Source organism: Oncorhynchus masou, chromosome 21 (genome assembly GCF_036934945.1).
Source record: "Oncorhynchus masou masou isolate Uvic2021 chromosome 21, UVic_Omas_1.1, whole genome shotgun sequence".
Lineage (NCBI taxonomy): Eukaryota > Metazoa > Chordata > Actinopteri > Salmoniformes > Salmonidae > Oncorhynchus > Oncorhynchus masou.
This window is the reverse complement of record NC_088232.1, coordinates 16299898-16320797: the sequence shown is the minus strand read 5'-3', so window position 1 is coordinate 16320797 and position 20900 is coordinate 16299898. Positions and strand designations below refer to the sequence as shown.

General features: G+C 41.0%; 1 protein-coding gene across 10 annotated transcripts in view; it reads right to left on the bottom strand.

Moving 5' to 3' along the window:
• The window catches only part of nrxn3a (neurexin 3a), a 470965-nt gene that overhangs the window by 14849 nt on the left and 435216 nt on the right, over positions 1–20900 (bottom strand). For 7 of the 10 annotated variants that reach the window (XM_064927554.1, XM_064927555.1, XM_064927557.1 and 4 more), the window contains one exon: positions 1049–1139. In XM_064927554.1, the coding sequence (XP_064783626.1) occupies positions 1049–1139 (91 nt within the window). The remainder of the gene's footprint in view (positions 1–1048; positions 1140–20900) is intronic. The other 3 variants (XM_064927553.1, XM_064927558.1, XM_064927560.1) reach the window with 1 other exon arrangement.

Below are 20900 nucleotides of genomic sequence, written 5' to 3'. Positions count from 1 at the left end.
GGTTAGTGATATTTTATTCAAACAAGAAAAAGCAATTCCCAAGTTCTCTCAAAAGCTTAGAGGAATATGACTTGGAACTTCTAAGTTAGCTCAATATTCTATTTTTCATATTTGGGTTGGAAAAAGACAGCAGGATAACATGTTCACCTTGAAGCAAAACTATATAAAAAATTAATTAATTAAAAAAATCGTACACAGAAATTCGATGATATCTGTTCTATATTAAAAAATGTTTTAACAAGGCACGCCTCTAAATATGGAAGAAACAAAAATGATAAAACGAACAAACATTAAAAAAAACACTATTTCAATTCCTGCTAGATATCACAGTAATTTCGTTGAAAGCAAATCTTCAAGAGAATCTCAAAATGTATCATGAGTCAAAATGCAAGTCAGTACAGTACCACATGGCAAGAGCGCTGGACCCAAACACGGTATGATACATTTTGAAGCATCAATGGCACATGGCACATCTCCATACTAATTTTGTATCTTTATATTAAAGTATTTAAATTTTTCTCTCTCATTCAATGCTGAGAGGACAAAATTTGTATGTGTTTAGGTGACCACGTTTAGATGACCATGTTAACCACTTCAGAGGACCCCATGGGCATGTGTAACTCATAAATCAATGATGTTTTGTATTGATTTTTGAAGCAACATAATTGTTTTATAATGTGGATAGTCCTTCATGACAGATTTGACTATTTTCCACCTTGTATATATATATATATATATATATATATATATATATATATATATATATATATATATATATATATATATATATATATATATATATATGTGTGTGTGTGTGTTTTATGTCATTTAGTCAGAGTTCTTAACAAATCTCCAGTCTTACCCAATATTCTGTCTAAGTGTTGAATGATTTGTCTTGTTTTGTTATATTTCACTACATTTAGTTTCTATTTTTGGAAGTTACACTTTGTGTGTCCATGGGGCTGTGATGCTTAGAGGATGCAGTGCTTCATCCTCAGGTGTGTATGGAGTGAAAGAGCAGGGTGAGAGCAAGCAGAGGTAAACTAACCTAGCCCACCTGCATGGCCAGAGTCGCACTCCTCCAGGTCCTCGTCATCACTCGAACACTCTGCCGACGACACGATGTCATCCGTTGTCTGCTTCATGGGCCAAACGTGTGAAGAACAGACAAAGAAAAAGAAGAAACAAAGACAAACCGATACATACACAGGGACACACACAGACACAGACAGGAAAAGGACACAAACACACAGACAAGAAGATCATTAGTTTCAATGATCAGCTTTTTTCCAATGTCAGAGAACACTATACAGTAACTGAAGATGTGACATTTCATAAACAATCTTTAATTTTCTATTGCCTTACAGCAAAAGCTTTGGAATGAGAAGGGAAATACTCAAAGGTCTTTTACATTCCACTTGCTTCCTTGAGTTCATATCCGGGCATATTAGAAAAAGAAAATCCAAACTCCTCTCTGAAATGAATTCATTATACTGTACAGTAGTTCATTTCAGGCAAAGTAGAAAAACAAAAGTCAAACTCCTCTGTGAATTGTATTATTGCATTATAGCTCTGATCTGGGCAGCGGCCAGCTTTCCATCTTTTACTCTTTACTGCATGGGCAGTCGGGTAATTGAAAAACTTCTGCCGTGTTTATCAAAGCCTTTCTTTCAAACGGCTGCCATAATATTTCCCCGGCGACGTCTCCTCATCGCGGTTGTTAACTCGGCCCAATTTCTCACCCCTGTCCCCTCCATCTTACCCTCTCAATAGTTTGCATGGATTTTCATTACTATAGATCATGGCTATCGAGCGGGGCAGCTCGATCGTAGCGGCCCGATCATTGACAATCTCCTGCACCTCCACCTCTGATTTATCTCTCCTCTCCCTCCCTCGCTCGGGCCGCAATCGTTTTTCAACCCCAGCGTTTGGCATGTCTTTATTAGTTGGAGATTAGGAGGGGGATAAAATAAACGTTGTCATGGAGCAGCTTTATGAAATTATAAATATCAGGGGGAGTAATGGAGTCATCAGGGGTTGGACAGACCAACAGCACCGTAAATAATGTTGGGGCTGATGGGACTGTAAAACACACACACGCACCCAAGCATGCACACACACACCCGCAGAGGAAGGCCCTAAAAATGGTCAAAGCCTCTAGCCACCCAAGTCATAAATGTTTTCTCTGCTACCGCACGGCAAGTGGTACCTGCGAGCCAAGTCCAGGACCAAAAGGCTTCTGAACAGCTTCTACCCCCAAGCCATAAGACTGATGAACAGTTGATCAAATGGCTACCCGGACTATTTACATTGACCCCCTTTTTTTTGCACTGATATTCTTGCACTGGCTCTATGCACACTCACCGGACTACCCACACACTCACACATACTACACACATACTACAAACTCACACACACTCACACAACACACTTTCACACACTTCACATACGCTGCTGCTACTCTGTTTATTATACTGAACGAAAATGTAAACACAACATGAAACAATTTCAAAGATTTTACTGAGTTACAGTTATCATATCAAGAAATCAAGTGCTGGGCTGATCTGCGGTTGTGAGGCTGGTCGGGCGTACTGCCAAATTCTCTAAAACAAGCCTTGGAGGGCATAAAGAAATGAACATTCAATTCTCTGGCAACAGCTGTGGTGGACATTCCTGCAGTCAGCATGCCAATTGCACACTCCCTCAAAACATTTGTGCCATTGTATTGTGTGACAAAACTGCACATTTTAGAGTGGTCTTTTATTGTCCCCAGCACAAGGTGCACCTGTATAATAATCATGCTGTTTAATCAGCTTCTTGAAATGCCACACCTGTCAGGTGGATGGATTATCTTGGCAAAGGAGAAATGCTCACTAACAGGGATGTAAACAAAATTGTGCAGCAGATTTGAGAGAAACAAGTTTTTTTGTGCATATTGAACATTTCTGAGATTAATTTCAGCTCATGAAACATGGGACCAACACTTTACATCTTGCGTTTATATTTTTACTCAGTATACCTATCCTGACTGCCTTGTCACTTTTACTCCTACTTACATGTACATATTACCTCAACTACCTCTTACCCCTGCACATTGACTCAGTACTGGCTGTTATTGTTGTTGTGCTCGTAAGTAAGCATTTCACCATAAAGTCTACACCTGTTGTATTCGGCGCATGTGACAAAAGTACAATTTGAGATTTTTTTCGACACAGACCCACACTAGGAGTATGAAATCTACACCTGACCAGAGAGAGGGTGTGTGTGTGGTGGGGAGAAACCCACGCACACACTCACACTCATACACATTAAAACAGTTTATAGTGGAGTAAAAATAATTCAAATGCACAAAGATGAATAAGCAGGCATCGGGGGCATCCACACTGGAGCGCTGTAAAATATGGCCCGGCGGTAAATATGAAATTATTCATTGAATTTATATTTAGTGTGGAAAAAGACTGCTTGCCGTCTTTCAGAGGGAGGAGATCGCAGATGCGAAAAGCAATGAGAAAAGTAATTGACTGATTCCTAGGAAAAATGGGAAATGATCTCCGATTTCGCAGTCAAATGGCTGAGAATGACAGTGCTTAATGTCATAAACAACCCAACGCCTGGCTCCCTCCATCCCCTTTCACGGTGTTAAGAGTAATGCCAAAGCTGTCTGTGAGCTTACTTATGTACACCACTGCATATAGCGATATTTCTCTTAGACACATTAGTCTGAAGCCAAAATCAATGGAGTCTGTAAGTGTAGAATTACACCTCTTATCTAGGAGTGTAAGTGAATCCAGCCATGGCTTGCAATGGTATTCTATTTTGGTATGTGTCAGCGTTAGAACACACGCACGCACACACACCCCTTCTGGGTAAACCGGTGGGAAAATCGACAAATATACATGTGCCCTAGGCAGCTGTGTCCCACTGGCGTCAGGTTTACCATATCCCTCATTAGAGAAGAATGGTGCCAAGAGTCCTGGCTGCACCACAACATGTCACCACAATGTAGGTTACCAAATGTTCCCAAAAATACACATTATACTTTTTTTGTAACTATTTTGTAATGCCTACTATATAAGTACTGGATGCATTTCTTTAATTGTATTATTATTATTACAATACATTATGGTTGATTTGTCCAGAGGGGGGTGACAAAAGACAAGAAGGGATATTTCTCATTCCCTCTCCAATGTCACCTAAGAGATGTACATACCCATCTCTTCACTCTCACTGCTGTGTGACAACATGTTAGCTGCCAATGTACTGTATCCTACATTTCATATCTGAAAGGATGAAGAAGGGATGGAGAAAATAGCCTAATCCCTGGTGTAACAACGCGCAAATATTTCTCGACATAATAAGTCTCATATCAGTCTCATATGCTGGCTCAATCCTTTCACTCAGTCCATCCTAGGTCTGACAGAGAGGGAGAACTCCGTATTGAACCTCTGTAGAAGATTAGCTATATTCTGATGTGTCCTCAAGCCTTAAAGGAGAGCAGGCGTCACACTAGCCCACTGATAAGCAAATCCACACAAATCCTTTTCAATTTATTTCAAGTCTCCAGGAAATTAAGCATTTTTCAGAGCGCAAACATCTCATATCAAGATGAATCTGTCTATTGATTTCACGCAACATTTGTCCCTCTGAAGCGGAGTTGAGCTTCGGATGTCAGTCTGTCTTTGTGTCTGAATGTATGTATGCACAGTATGTCCATCTACAGCACAGGATAATATAACTACTTGAAAACCTGCACTAGAAAAGCCAACAAGGAAGGAAGAAATTAAGGAATTAAGGAAAGAAGAAAATAATGAAGGAAGGAATGAAGGAAATAAGAAAGGAAGGAAGGAATTAAGGAAGGAAGAAAGAAAGGAAGGATATAAGGTGTGTCCTAAGAGTATCAGATCAGTATATCGCTGTACTAAACATACAGCGTTGGTGGCTCACAATCTTAGTGATAAAAAACCACAGCTGGAATCGAAAAATCAATGTGTGCACCAGGGATGGGTAGGTTACCTTCTAAATGTAATCCATTACAGTTATAAGTTACCTGTCCAAAATTGTAATCAGTCAAGTAACTTTTGGATTACCCAACGTCGGTAACGTAATCTGATTACATTCCGTTACTTTTAGATTACTTTAACCTTAAGAGGCATTAGAAGAAAAGATATCTTTACATTAAAAACCAAGGTCTATCAGAATTCCAGTCATAATAAATGTTATACCCCTTGATCTTCAAGAATAGGACTTGGAAATATGGAAGTATAGATTAGCCATGACCCCAAAACTAAGGACTTATTAGCCAGCCCTACTATGTTGTTTATGATTACTTTGTTGTCATGGAGGACTGATTGGGCTTGTTGAATCGAGTTGAAAAATAAATGCTGCGCCCATGGAATGGCATGCTTTGCCAAGAGTGTGCAAAGCTTTCATCGAGGCAAAGGTTGGCTACTTTGATGAATCTAAAATCTATTTTGATTTATTTAACACTTTTTTGTTACTAGATGATTCCTTATGTGTTATTTCATAATTTTGATGTATTCACTATTATTTTACAATTAAGAAAATAGTAAAAATAAAGAAAAACCTTTGACTGGTACGATATATTTAATTTATAAGTCAAATACAGATTGCCGCTTTAAGTCTATCAAAAGTGTGCAAGTTTGGCACTCCCGAGTGGTGCAGTGGTCTATGGCCACTAGAGACCCTGGTTCAAGTCCAGGCTCTGTCGCAGCCGGCCGCAACTGGGAGACCCATGGGGTGGTAATAAATCAGCCCAGCGTCGTCGGGTTTAGAGGGTTTAGCTGGCAAGGATGTTCTTGTCCCATCGCACAGTAGCGACTCCTATGGTGGGCTTGGTGCAATGCAAGCTGATGTGGTTGCAAGGTGCACAGTGTTTCCTCCCGCACGTTGGTGCGGCTGGCTTCTGTCAAGAAGCAGTGCGGCTTGGCTGGGTGGTGTTTTGGGGGACGCACGGCTATGGACTCTCCCGAGTGATGGGACAAGACCGTAACTACCAATTGAATACCACGAAATTGGGGAGAAAAAGGGGTAAAACTTAGACAGTTGAAGTCGGACGTTTAGCCAAGTACATTTATACTCAGTTTTTCACCATTCCCGACATTTAACCCAAGTAACAATTCCCTGTCTTAGGTCAGTTAGGATCACCACATCATTTTAATAATGTGAATGTCAGAATAGTAGTAGAGAGAATTATTTATTTCAGCTTTTATTTCTTTCATCACATTCCCAGTGGGTCAGAAGTGTACATACATTCAATTAGTATTTGGTAGAGTTGTCTTTACATTGTTTAACTTGGGTCAAACATTTTGAGTAGCTTCCCACAATAAGTTGGGTGAATTTTGGCCCATTCCTCCCGACAGAGCTGGTGTAACTTAGTCAGGTATGTAGGTAACCTTGCTCGCACACGTTTTTTCAGTTCTGCCCACAAATGTCAGGGCTTTGTGATGGCCACTCAAATATCTTGACTTTGTGGTCCTTAAGCCAAGTATGCTTGGGGTCATTGTCCATTGTCATTGTCCATTTGGAAGACCCATTTTCAACCAAGCTTGACTTTAACTTCCTGACTGATGTCTTGAGATGTTGCTTCAATATATCCACAGAATTTCCATCCTCATGATGCCATCTATTGTGTGAAGTGCACCAGTCCATCCTGCAGCAAAGCACCCCCACAACATGATGCTGACTCCCCCGTGCTTCACAGTTGGGATGGTGTTCTTCGGCTTGCAAGCCTCCCCCTTTTTCCTCCAAACATAACAATGGTCATTATGGGTGAGCAGTTACTTTTTTGTTTCATCAGACCAGAGGACATTTCTCCCAAAAGTACGATCTTTGTCCCCATGTGCAGTTGCAAACCATAGTCTGACTTTTTATGGCTGTTTGCAAGAGTGGCGTCTTCCTTACTGAGCGGCCTTTTGGGTTATGTTGATCTAAGACTCGTTTTACTGTGGATATAGATACTCTTGTACCCATTTCCTCCAGCATCTCCACAAGGTCCTTTGGTGTTGTTCTGGGATTGATTTGCACTTTTCGCACCAAAGTACATTGATCTCTAGGAGACAGAACGCGTCTCCTTCCTGAGCGGTATGATGGCTGCGTGGTCCCATGGTGTTTATAGTTGCGTACTATTGTTTGTACAGATGATACGTGGTACCTTCAGGCATTTGGAAATTGCTTCCAAGGATGAACCAAACGTGTGAAGGTCTACAATTTTTTTTCTGAGGTCTCGGCTGATTTAATTTGATTTTCTCACGATGTCAAGCAAAGTGGCACTGCGTTTTAATGTAGTCCTTGAAATACATCCACAGTTACACCTCCAATTGACTCAGAAGCTTCTAAAGCCAATGACATAATTTTCTGGAATTTTCCAAGCTGTTTAAAGGCACAGTCAACTTAGTGTATGTAAACTTCTGACCCACTGGAATTGTGCTACAGTGAATTAGAAGTGAAATAATTTGTCTGTAAACAATTGTTGGAAAATTACTTGTGTCATGCACAAAGTAGATGTCCTAACTGACTTGCAAAAACTATAGTTTGTTAATAAGAAATTTGTGGAGTGGTTGAAAAACGAGTTTTAATGACTCCAACCTAAGTGTATGTAAACTTTCGACTTCAACTGTATATATATAAAATGAGTTCAAGTTTGAGCATGTGTCCATTAGGTCTATGGATAATGTTTTTATCAGCATGAATTAGATTGAGCAATAAAAGCTCCACTTTTATTCCATAGGCTGGGATCCGCACTATGCAACTGTTGCAAGAGTTCATTTTTCACTGGCTGTCCACTGGTTTCAAAAACAATGATTGATAGGCAGTTTCAACTTCTTGAATTCAACCATTATTGGGTTCAAATACACATTTAGATTCGTGAAACGCCAACCACAACAACCAGGCGCAAACAGTAAAATGAGAGAGCAGCAGTGTGATGCACATCAATGCTCTATGTAGATATCAATAATAAGTTATATCCATATCGCCGTAGACTACACCACTACTGTCATCCTTACCTCCAAAGTTGGATCTTTGGATGCCGACAGCAGTCGCACCATTGGAAGACATATCTTGGACTGTAACCTACAAAAGCCTATTCCTGCTCTTTTCCCGCGATCCATCAAAAACATTTGGTTTGTCATCATAGTGGTCTCTTACTTGTGGTCGCTCAGGTAGAACATATTTAATCTTGCGTCTTTTTTCAATGCTGATTTTGAATGTCATTGAGAAAACAGCGAAGTGTCAAAGAATTTTTCTCTCGCAAACATCCTTTCTGAATTTAAAATGAATCCTCAAAGTATTCACCTTCGTATCGGTAATCTGATTACAACATTTTTGCTGGTAACGTAACTGATTACAGGTAACGTTTTTTTGGAATCCCTTACATGTAATAGATTACATGTAATCTGTTACTCCTCGACCCTGGTGTGTACTTCCAGAGCACCAGAGAGATGTTACTGTCAGTGCTGGTGGATTACACACATTATTCAAGGAAAGTACAATACACTATTTTTGTCACCATGATAAACCTGCTTTAGAAAAGCTCTGCGCATTGAGTTTGACAAATGCACACTAAAAATATTCACATACTCACAGCTACAGACACACTTGTTTAACTCACCAACCTCGCTACTCCTCTTAACCCCACACCCACTTTAACCTTTTACTGCAGTGGGTTAAATCAGGGTCTTAGGTAGTCTTAAACAAATCTACTTTGAAACAAAAGTATACACCTCACACACATGGTTATGGGCTTAAAAAAAGAGGACACCTGTACCATGTCAGATATAGAGTTGAAATGTATTACATTTTGAGTTTGCATCCCAATATTATGCTTTACAGATATTACATATAACAAAACCATTTGACATATAACCACCAGATTGAATTATACAATTATGTAATATATTAATAACATTCCAATTTTCAGCAATCTGCAACATTGAAATGTAGAAATAAACACTTCCATTATAAAAGTCACCCATGAGGCCAGTAGAGGGCGATATGGTCATCTGACTGCAGGAAAGGGCGAACACACACACACACACACACACACACACACACACACACACACACACACACACACACACACACACACACACACACACACACACACACACACACACACACACACCTCTAAGATTAGCTCATACTGCTTGCCACCAATATCCAAGCCAAGCTGCATCAAACTACAGGTCCCAATCCTGCATGTGTTTGTGTGTGTGTCTGCATACTGATGCTTTCAGGCTGTCCTCATGTTAAAGAGGCCTCTAAGCTCCCGAAAGACCAGGGCCAAAACACACACACGCACAGACACACACAAACTAAAGCCCACACACACTAAAGCCCTTCTCTAAAACCGCCCTCACTGCAACCTGGGGGACCGACAGAAAGAGGATGAAAACTTTCTATAGCCATCTGCATGGTTACAACAGATTAAACGATGGCCGTTTGTTGCTTTATCACATAACGCTACTCTGACTGAATTCTCACCAATATCCCTAAGGTTAACAGACAAAAACTGGAGCTGGCCTCAGTTATGCAGGCTGGCATTTATTGGGATGACTCATGTACTGGAGGCAGCTCTGCAGGGTAGTCACGAACTGGCAGAGCCACAAAGTAATACAATCTGATTCTAACCCTAACCCTAACCTCAACCCTAACCATACTGCTAACCTTATGCCTAACCCTAACCTCAATTTAGGACCGAAAAGCACATTTCTATAGCCAATTGTGAGTTTGCAGCTGGCCGCATCTAGTGGAAATCGCTCAGCTCTGCCTCCAGGACTATGCATTCAACGCCTTTGTTGCCCCTGCGTAAATTGATATTTTGGCGATTTCACTAGTTCCCAATCAAATGAACTCGTGGATAAAAATTATATGTCTGTGTGAAGTTTGAAGGAAGTTGCGGATTAGCACTAGCGCAATTGCTAACTAGCATTAGCGCAATGACTGAAAGTCTATGGGTATCTGCTAGCAAGACTTCCAGTCATTGCGCTAATGCTAGTTAGCAGAGCTGTGGAATTGAGTCATATGACTTGGACTCGAGTCTGACTCACATAGAAAAGAAAAGAACAAGAGACTTGACTTGGATTTGAGACTGTTGACTTGAAATCATCTGGCCAGGTTTTGTAACATTTTGTCACTCATTTTGTGGCACACAGTCTCTGTGGGTTACTCTCCACACAGTCAGACAGTATTGACCTTGCAAAAAAAGTGAAATGCACACCTGGCCCTGGCCAGATTTTCATCAGGTGCTCGCTCTCAGGTGCTCTCCTGAGAACTTTGGAGCAGGTTTTCATCAAGGATCTCTCTATACTTTGCTCCGTTCATCTTTCCCTCAATCCTAACTAGTTTCCCAGTCCCTGCCACTGAAAAACATCCCCATGCTTCACCGTAGGGATGGTGCCAGGTTTTCTCCAGACGTGACACTTGGCATTCAGGCCAAAGAGTTCAATCTTTGTTTCATCAGACCCGAGAATATTGTTTCTCATGGTCTGAGAGTCCTTCAGGTGCATTTTAGGCAAACTCCAACAGGGCTGTCATGTGCCTGTTACTGAGGATTGGCTTCCTTCTGGCCACTCTAACATAAAGGCCTGATTGGTAGAGTGCTGCAGAGATGGTTGTCCTTCTGGAAGGGCTCTGTCTGAGTGACCATTGGGTTCTTCGTCGCCTCCCTGACCATTTTACGATTGCATTACATCCAATCCTATAGCTGCACAGCATCTAAACGAGCTTCAAACGAGTTTCAATGCCATACAACACTCCTTCCGTGGCCTCCAACTGCTCTTAAACGCTAGTAAAACCAAATGCATGCTTTTCAACCATTCACTGCCTGCACCCCCAACTAACATCACCACCCTGGATGGTTCCGACCTAGAATATGTGGACATCTATAAGTACCTAGGTGTCTGGCTAGAATGTAAACTCTCCTTCTAGACTCATATCAAACATCTCCAATCCAAAATCAAATCTAGAATCGGCTTTCTATTTCGCAACAAAGCCTCCTTCACTCACGCCGCCAAACTTACCCTAGTAAAACTGACTATCCTACCGATCCTCGACTTCGGCGATGTCATCTACAAAATGGCTTCCAATACTCTACTCAGCAAACTGGATGCAGTTTATCACAGTGGCATCCGCTTTGTTACTAAAGCACCTTATACCACCCACCACTGCGACCTGTATGCTCTAGTCGGCTGGCCCTCGCTACATATTTCTCATAACCATACAAACAGAAAGAACTGAACTAAATAGGGAGCTGATGTGACCAGGTGAGAAACGAACACAGGCGAAATCAACGAACAAAAATGAAAGGCAGGGCTACGTTCCAGAACATAAAGAAACATGGCTACGTTTCAAAACACAAAGAAACAGGGCTACGTTCAAGAACACAAAGAAAAAGAACACAAGGTTGACTAAGAAAAGAAAATCAGAATCTTACAGTCTGGTTTGCTTAATATAAGGAATTTGACAAATAACATTTACACCTGGGGCAGCAGGGTAGCCTAGTGGTTAGAGCGGTGGACTAGAAACTGGAAGGTTGCGAGTTCAAACCCCCGAGCTGACAAGGTACAAATCTGTCGTTCTGCCCCTGAACAGGCAGTTAACCCACTGTTCCCAGGCCGTCATTGAAAATAAGAATTTGTTCTTAACTGACTTGCCTGGTTAAATAAAGGTAAAATTACTTGACAATTGAGTACTTTTTCCACCACTGTACTTAAGTACATTGAAAACCAGATACCTTTCGACTTTTACTCAAGTTGTATTTTACTGGGTGACTTTTACTTGTACTTGAGCCCTTTTCTATTAAGTTTTACAAACACATTTCATGCAATTATACTACACTTTACATGTCTGGAGACAATCTTTAATAGGGTCTCCACAAATTGCATGGTAGGCCTAAGCTACTCTGGTGACACTGAACACCTCCTCTTGAATGTAACCATCTAATCTAGGCCTACGGAAAGGAGCGACCAATGACATCCACCTGGAGGAGGAAATTGGAGAAAATGATTGTCCTAAACTTTCCAGTGGCACTGATACAGACAGTGAATATGTGCACTCACAGGGGATATGTCCAATGCTTCCCGACTGTAGGCTAGGTGTTTGGGATTTACCATATGATTGCAATATAACCAATTAGATCCCAGGAACCTCCTAGTGCATGTTCAACATTTCTGATTAGTCAGGGGACAATACTGGAAACAGTATTCAATCTGACAGTGGCCCAGCCAGGCCTTGCCGTGGATTCGGAGCTGAGACAGAGACACACACGCACGCGTACGCACGCGCACACACACACACACACACACACACACACACACACACACACACACACACACACACACACACACACACACACACACACACACACACACACACACACACACACACACACACACACACACACACACACACACACACGTCCCCCTGGTATTAGTGAGAGATGATATTTGGGGTATTTTGAGGCTCTATCATGTTGTCTATGTAATATGCTGTTGGGTTTTTTAGCATTCCACTCTGCCTCCTCTCCTGCCTCCCCCAGGCCCGTGGTGTCTATGCAAATCTGCCTAATCAATGCAGGATATTTACCTCGGCTGGCCAGCTCGCTAACTGACAGCCGCTGCTAGCCATGCCAGGCAATATTAGCATCCCACTGAGGGAGAGAGGGAGACAGAGAGAGAGAGAAATGGAGAGAAATTGAGAGAAACAGAAAAATATAGAGATCACAGAGCGAGACAGAAAGAGAGAGTGAATGAGGTAAAAAAGAAAGGGTGGCAAATCAGAAAGAGGCTAGCAACTCAATTAGTGGATCCATTTTTGGCAACCAAATGACAAACAGAAGCCAGTGCAGTGAAATCCCCTGTAAACTTAGATATAGTTGGCTAATTACCTTGATGAGGTAGCTAGCTGCCAAGGAATATGGTTCCAATATGGATGGAACAAAACATTTATAGCCTCTCTGACAGAAACTTCACCATTAAACAAGAACACATTTCTTCAGGCAACAGCATGCAGTCCAACTGTTGGATTTCTGGAAACAGATATTTTTGAAGCAAAAACACCTTTTGATGGTATGACAAAAGAAACACTGTGATCAGACATTGTAAGTACCCTAATGTAGGTTATGGGGAAGTTAGGATTGACTTTGATTGACTTTGATTAATCGTGAACAAAATGCTGCAGCGAGGATTTTAGTCTTGGATGGATGAGTCAACGCTCACTCCTCACTGTCCAGGATCCTGCTCATACATACCTAATGCAGCCCCATGTATTCACGCTGCCAGGGGAGGACAGATAGGGCTTAAGCACTAGGCAGGGGGGGTGAAAAGTGTACCATCTAGCCACGGCATGCTGTGAATTCTCGCAACTATAGTGAAACCTATTTGGGTGACATTTTGGTATTTGAGAGATATTTTTGTTAGCAAATGGCTTCTGTGAAATGAGTCCCTGGGTGGTAGTTCATTTGGGTGTGGTATGGCAGTCAAAGTGTACCTCACCATTGGGCTCTGCTGGGGACAGGGACAGGTGTTGGGGACCAGCCAGGCAGAAAACTCTAAACAGTTCCATAGACACAGGCTCAACTGTCAACTGACCAGTCAAACAGAGTATTCTCCCCAATAAAAATATGCTTATTGACTCCTCCAGCAATTGTGTTACATTTCTGGACCCTTTGTCATATTTTAAACATATGTATGTACCTACTGCTTCTGCCTTATATGCAGCCAGTAGTTGAGAACCTCTAGATGGTGGGCCATCAGTTCCGATATGGTCACACAGACGATTGACTATCCTCTTTTTATGGCCTGGTAGTATAGAACTTTAGTTTGCACTGTAAGCAACCAGTCCACCGAACAGATATACGGTACTACGTAACTAATCGATTGTTCCGGATTGATAACAAAAAAACACTTAACACAACTCTAAAACAGCACTAGCAGACACTAAAAGCTGCTGACCCTACAACTTAAAGCATCCGACGTCTGAAGATAACTGATTTAACCTGCTTATAGGCTTGGTTCTGGCTCTCCCTGTAATTGAATGGGAGGTCAGACATCTCCGCTGGTGTGAGACGGCACAATTAGACTAATACTGTCATGAATAACAAGAGACGAGGACTTAGACCCATTACCACAGAAGAAGACCATTATTAAGCTGACAACAGCCCAGGCCTAAACATGCAATTATGCACGGCTACTAGAGACAGAGGGGAGGGAGGAGCTGAGGCTCACATAGGCATGTGAGTTCGGGATTTTAGCACTCATTTTCTTCAAGGAATCAGAGAGAAGAAGAATTCGGAGAAATGCGGAGGAAAGGTGTTCGGAGTCTGGGTGAAAGAAAAGAAAACAAGGCCTAAAGGAATCAAGGTGACCATTAAATTCTTAGAAAGAAAGGTTCCAAAAGGGTTTAGAAAAAAAAGGTGCTATCTAGAAACGTAAAGGGTTCTTCGGCTGTCCCCATAGGAGAACCCTTTGAAGAACCCTTTTTGGTTCCAGGAAGAACCCTTTTGGATCCAGGTAGAACTGTTTTGGTTCCAGGTAGAAGCGTTTTGGGTTCCATGTAGAATCTTTTCTTCAGAGGGGAACCCAAAAGGGTTCTACCTGGAACCAAAAGGGTTCTTCCTGGAACCAAAAAGGGTTCTTCAAAGGGTTCTCCTATGGGGACAGCCGAAGAACCCTTTACGTTTCTAGATAGCACCTTTTTTTTCTAAGAGTGTAGGATGCTTAAATTAATTAGTACAGCTGACCTGTGTACAGCTGACATCTCTTGACTCTGCCATTTGACTACTCTCTGTAATCAAAGCCATTTTGTCCAACTCTGCATGCTATTCCAGCCTAGCCCAGCTCAATCGCTCAGGTCCCCATACATCAGCTGTGTGGTGATGTGGACTATAGACAGGACGTAGATCATGTAGGATGTACAGTGGAGCCGCCTGTGTCCTGATTTACAAGGGAAACAGACAAGGTTATTTATTCTCACACGGCAGGGTAGCCTAGTGGTTAGAGCGTTGGACTAGTAACCGGAAGGTTGCAAGTTCAAACCCCCGAGCTGACAAGGTACAAATCTGTTGTTCTGCCCCTGAACAGGCAGTTAACCCACTGTTCCTAGGCCGTCATTGAAAATAAGAATTTGTTCAAACTGACTTGCCTCTGACTTGCCTAGTTAAATAAAGGAAAAATAAATATTTATAAAAACATGAAAACCCATGCTTGTGCACAATCACACACATGTATAAGAGCCCTCTTGCACGCACTCCCAGACACGCACACCTCCCTGCAGTAGTGCCTAATCGATTATAGCGCACCTGGGTAAAACGCTGAGTCCTGCAGTCCTCTCTGCCATGTTCTTCTAACTCTGAGATATTTAATATGCAGGGGTACAGATTTGGTGGGAATAAAGATGGAGGGTTTGGTATTTCTCCTCCAAACTGCTCTGAGTGTCTTTTTCCTCACTATTAGGTGGAGAGTTGAGTTTCTCATGAGTCACAAAGTAAAGTGGGACCCAGACAAAAAGCACAAAAATGCAGGAATGCCACTTTGGTCTACAGTATCTCAATGTCAATCTGTTCTGAGTGGCATGTTGGATCGCCATGTCTGAGCATTGAAATGTATATACATCTATATCAGATGAAATACTATCATTACATTTAATGAGAATGTTTGTGTTGTTGACTTATGAATTCATATGATGTCCAGGGATAGCTACAGTTGACGTCGGAAGTTTACATACACTTAGGTTGGAGTCGTTAAAACCTATTTTCAACCACTCCACAAATTTCTTGTTAACAAACTATAGTTTTGGCAAGGCGGTTAAAACATCTACTTTGTGCATGACACAAGTAATTTTCCAACAATTGTTTACAGACAGATTATTTCACTTCTAATTCACTCTATCACAATTCCAATGGGTCAAAAGTTTATATACAATAAGTTGACTGTGCCTTTAAACAGCTTGGGAAATTCCAGAAAATTATGTCATGGCTTTTGAAGCTTCTGATAGGCTAATTGACATCATTTAAGTCAATTGGAGGTGTACCTGTGGATGTATTTCAAGGCCTACCAAGACCTCAGAAATAAATTGTAGACCTCCACAAGTCTTGTTCATCCTTGGGAGCAATATCCAAACCCTTGAAGGTACCACATTCATCTGTACAAACAATAGTACGCAAGTATAAACACCATGGGACCACGCAGCCGTCATAACGACCAGGAAGAAGACACATTCTGTCTCCTAGAGATGAACGTACTTGGTGCGAAAAGTGCAAATCAATCCCAGAACAACAACAAAGGAACTTGTGAAGATGCTTGAAGAAACAGGTACAAAAGTTTCTATATCCACAGTAAAACAAGTCCTTTATCAACATAATCTGAAAGGCCGCTCAGCAAGGAAGAAGCCACTGCTCCAAAGCCACCATAAAAAAGGCAAACTACGGTTTGCAACTGCACATGGGGACATAGATCGTACTTTTTTGGAAAAATGCCCTCTGGTCTGATGAAACAAAAATAGAACTGTTTGGCCATAATGAGCATTGTTATGTTTGGAGGAAAAAGGGGGAGGCTTGCAAGCCGAAGAACACCATCCCAACCTTGAAGCACGGGGGTGGCAGCATCATGTTGTGGGGGTCCTTTGCTGCAGGAGGGACTGGTGCACTTCACAAAGTATTTGGCATCATGAAGAAGGAAAAGTACGTGTATATATTGAAGCAACATCTCAAGACATCAGTCAGGAAATTATAGCTTGGTTGCAAATGGGTCTTCAAAATGGACAATGACACCAAGCATACTTCCAAAGTTGTGGCAAAATGGCTTAAGGACAACAAAGTCAAGGTATTGGAGTGGCCATCACAAAGCCCTGACCTCAATCTTGTAGAACATTTGTGGGCAGAACTGAAAAAGTGTTTGCGAGCAAAGGAGGACTAAAAACCTGACTCAGTTACACCAGCTCTATCAGGAGGAATGGGCCAAAATTCACCCAACTTACTGTGGGAATCTTGTGGAAGGCTACCTGAAAAGTTTTACCCAAATTAAACCATTTAAAGGCAATGCTACCAAATACTAATTGAGTGTAAGTAAACTTCTGAGCCACTGGGAATGTGATGAAATAAATAAAAGCTGAATTAAATAATTCTCTCTGCTATTATTCTGACATTTCATATTCTTAAAATAAATTGGTGATCCTAACTGACCTACTAAAACAGGGAATTTTTACTCAGATTAAATGTCAGGAATTGTGAAAAACGTTTAAATGTATTTGTCTAAGGTGTATGTAAACTTCCGACTTCAACTGTATATGAACTGAGCCTGTCTGGGCCTTGCTGGGGTCATGGGGGCAGTTCAATGGAGAAGGTCACATTCCTAACCCCAGCATGGACGGGAAGCCATATCAGCAGGGGAGGAAAGGCTGGGGATGATAATGTATGTACGGTAAACACATATATTTCTCAACTATCTACGGGTACCATTCCTTACAATTTGTATAAATCCTGTCACATTAGCTCTAGGTGCCTCTGTACATGTTAATTTACTGCAGTATGTTAAATCAGGGTCACATCAGAGTGTTTCTTGGCAGTCTTAAACAAATCTACTTTGAAACAAATGTATACACCTCACACACATGGTTATGGGCTTATAAAAAGAAGAAACCTGTACCATGTCAGATATAGAGTTGAAATGAATTAAATTTTGAGTTTTTATCCCAGTATTACACTTTATATGCGTCACAGAAGACATAGAATCACCGGCTTTTGGTGGGTTTGTAAAATAATGGTGACTAATTATGAAATTATAAAAAATATGAATAACATTCCACCCATGAGACCATTAGGTGATTTGACTGCAGGAAAGGGCTACATTAAATTGGACTGTGGGGTCTATTATGGTTATCTACAGCTCCTAGTGAATCAGGCCATCTGCATAACAATCCCAGCCTTCCAGCCAATCCTCAGAGCCCCACTACTGCTACTACTGTGTAATTGGATTTTAGACACCACAACACTGGAATATTCCTCTTTATTGTGAGGTCGTTTTAACTTAATCTATTGGTCTTTGGTGTACCGGCATGTTTTCTGGAGTGTTTGTGTTTGCTGTGACTGTTATACAGTTACAGTTGAAAGATGGGGAGGCATGTGTACTTTGTGTTTGGAAAACAGAGAGGGTGAATATTCAATAGTTTATTAGGCTATTTACTCAATTCATAATGAAAGTTAACTACTGTCAAATTGTATTACCTTGCAACCAATGCTATCACAGCATTCAAGTCATAGATTATTACACACACGCACACACACACACACACACACACACACACACACACACACACACACACACACACACACACACACACACACACACACACACACACATTTCCCTTAGACAAAAAAAACATTTATAGGATAACTCTACGGCAAGACAAGGACGATTAGTGTTTAAAAGATAAACATCAACACACTCGTCGACTTTGAGAGGGGCCCACTCAGAAGAGAGGCATAAAAAGGCTCCACTTTATTAAGCCATTAAAAGGAGAAGTGGCCATGTATTAAGTTGACATGGTGGAACACACAGCTCAGCCTACAAAGACAATTAGAGAGGCCTTCCCTTTAAAGGAGGCAAACATAAATCTTTATAGTGGGCTGTTTTCATGGGCTGTTCCTCCTATGTGGGATTGGGACTCAGGGCTAAAGCAGTTTGTCTTCTCTATCTCTGCAGACCTTCCTGTTTAAGGAAGTATACCCGCCAGTGTGCACTAAACGCACGCACGCACGCGCACACGCACACAACCAACCTCTGATCCCACTTCACCAGAGGAATAAGCTTGTTCCATCTCCATAGAGGGATACAAAAACACCATCATATTGAGACAGTAAAGCATCTTTATGACTTATCGACATGACCTTTGAATGTTTACCTATTGTTGTTCTATCAAACCTGTATACCTGCAAATTGAAGACATGGGTTGTTTTGACCTACAGTGCTTATGAGAACTAAAACACTGCGAGGAAATGTAGCTAGCAAAAGAGTTAGATGAAGTTACATTTGGTGTTAAAATAGCTATGATTAGAATTTGGTAGCGCAGCATCACAGTAAAGTTGCAATTTATCTGCCCATGTCTGTTTTTACTGCTCCATAAATCGACACAATAACATTTTATAGCCCACTGCAAAGACCTAGCTAAATGAAGGCCTCTGCCACTGGGTTGGTCGGATGGAGACATGCTCCCCTCGGCACATGACACTTTATGTCCTTACCTTACCGCCTACCTTCTACATTAGTGAGTATGTCCACTAAGTGTCAAATATATCCACTATCCAGTGTGTGATCATGTGTCTGTGTGTGTGTTTGTGGGGGGGGGGGGGAGATTAAAGAGGAAAGCCTTCCTGGTTGTGAATAATGCAGAGGCTGCAGTGAGGGTACCTCCAAACTAGAGGTCGACCAATTAATCAAGTTTTCACAACAATCAGTAAACGGCCGATTATGGCCGATTACATTGCAATCCACGAGGAGACTGCGTGGCAGGCTGACCACCTATTACGAGAGAGCAGCATCAAAATGACCTTGTGGTTGCAAGGAGCCAAGGTAAGTTGCTAGTTAGCAGTAAAAGAGGACTCAGTAAAACACTTGCTGTTAGGAAACTATCAAATTATAGTACTTTTGATTTTAGGTCTGTGCCGGTCCAGTTTTGTTTTGGTTGTTTTTTAAATTTATTATTTAACTTATAACTTAACTTGTAAAAAAAACAATCTTCAAATAATCACTAGTTAACGACACATGGTTGATGATATTACTAGGTTAACTAGCTTGTTATTCGTTGCATATAATCAATGCGCTGCCTGTTAATTTATCATTGGATCACAGCTTACTTCAACTTTGCCAAATGGGTGATGATTTAACAAACAAAAGCACATTCGCGGAAAAACCACAACCGTTGCACAAATGTACCTAACCATAAACATCAATGCCTTTCTTAAAATCAATACACAAGTATATATTTTTAAACCTGCATATGTAGTTAAAAGAAATTCATGTAAGCAGGCAATATAAACTAGGGAAATTGTGTCACTTCTCTTGTGTTCAGTGCAAGCAGAGTCGGGGTATATGCAGTACTTTGGGCCGCCTGGCTCGTAACATTGAACCTTGTGCAATGTAACAGCAATATTTAGACTTATGGTTGCCACACATTCGATAAAATACGTAACGGTTCCGTATTTCACTGAAAGAATAAATGTTTTGTTATCGAAATGATAGTTTACGGATTTTAACATATTAATGACCAAAGGCTCGTATTTCGATGGGTTTATTATATTATAAATATGTGATTTGATATTTGATAAAGCAGTCTGACTGAGCGGTGGTAGGCAGCAGCAGGCTCATAAGCATTCATTCAAACAGCACTTTACTACATTTGCCAGCAGCTCTTAGTAATGCTTGAAGCACAACTCTGTTTATGACTTCAAGCATATCAACTCCCGAGATTAGGCTGGCAATAATAAAGTGCCTATAAGAACATCCAATAGTCAAAGGTTATGAAATACAAATGGTATAGAGAGAAATAGTACTATAATTCCTATAATAATTACAACCTAAAACTTCTTAACTGGGAATACTGAAGACTAATGCTAAAAGGAACCACCAGCTTTCATATGTTCTCAAGTTCTGAGTAAGGAACTTAAACATTAGCTTTTTTACATGGCACATATTGCACTTCTACTTTCTTCTTCTTCTTTGCATTATTTAAACCAAATGGAACATGTTTCATCATTATTTGAGGCTGAATTGATTTTATTTATGTATTATATTAAGTAAAAATAAAAGTGTTCATTGTTCATTCAGTATTGTTGTAATTGTCATTACTGCAAATATATTTATAAACATTGGCCGATTAATCTGTATCTG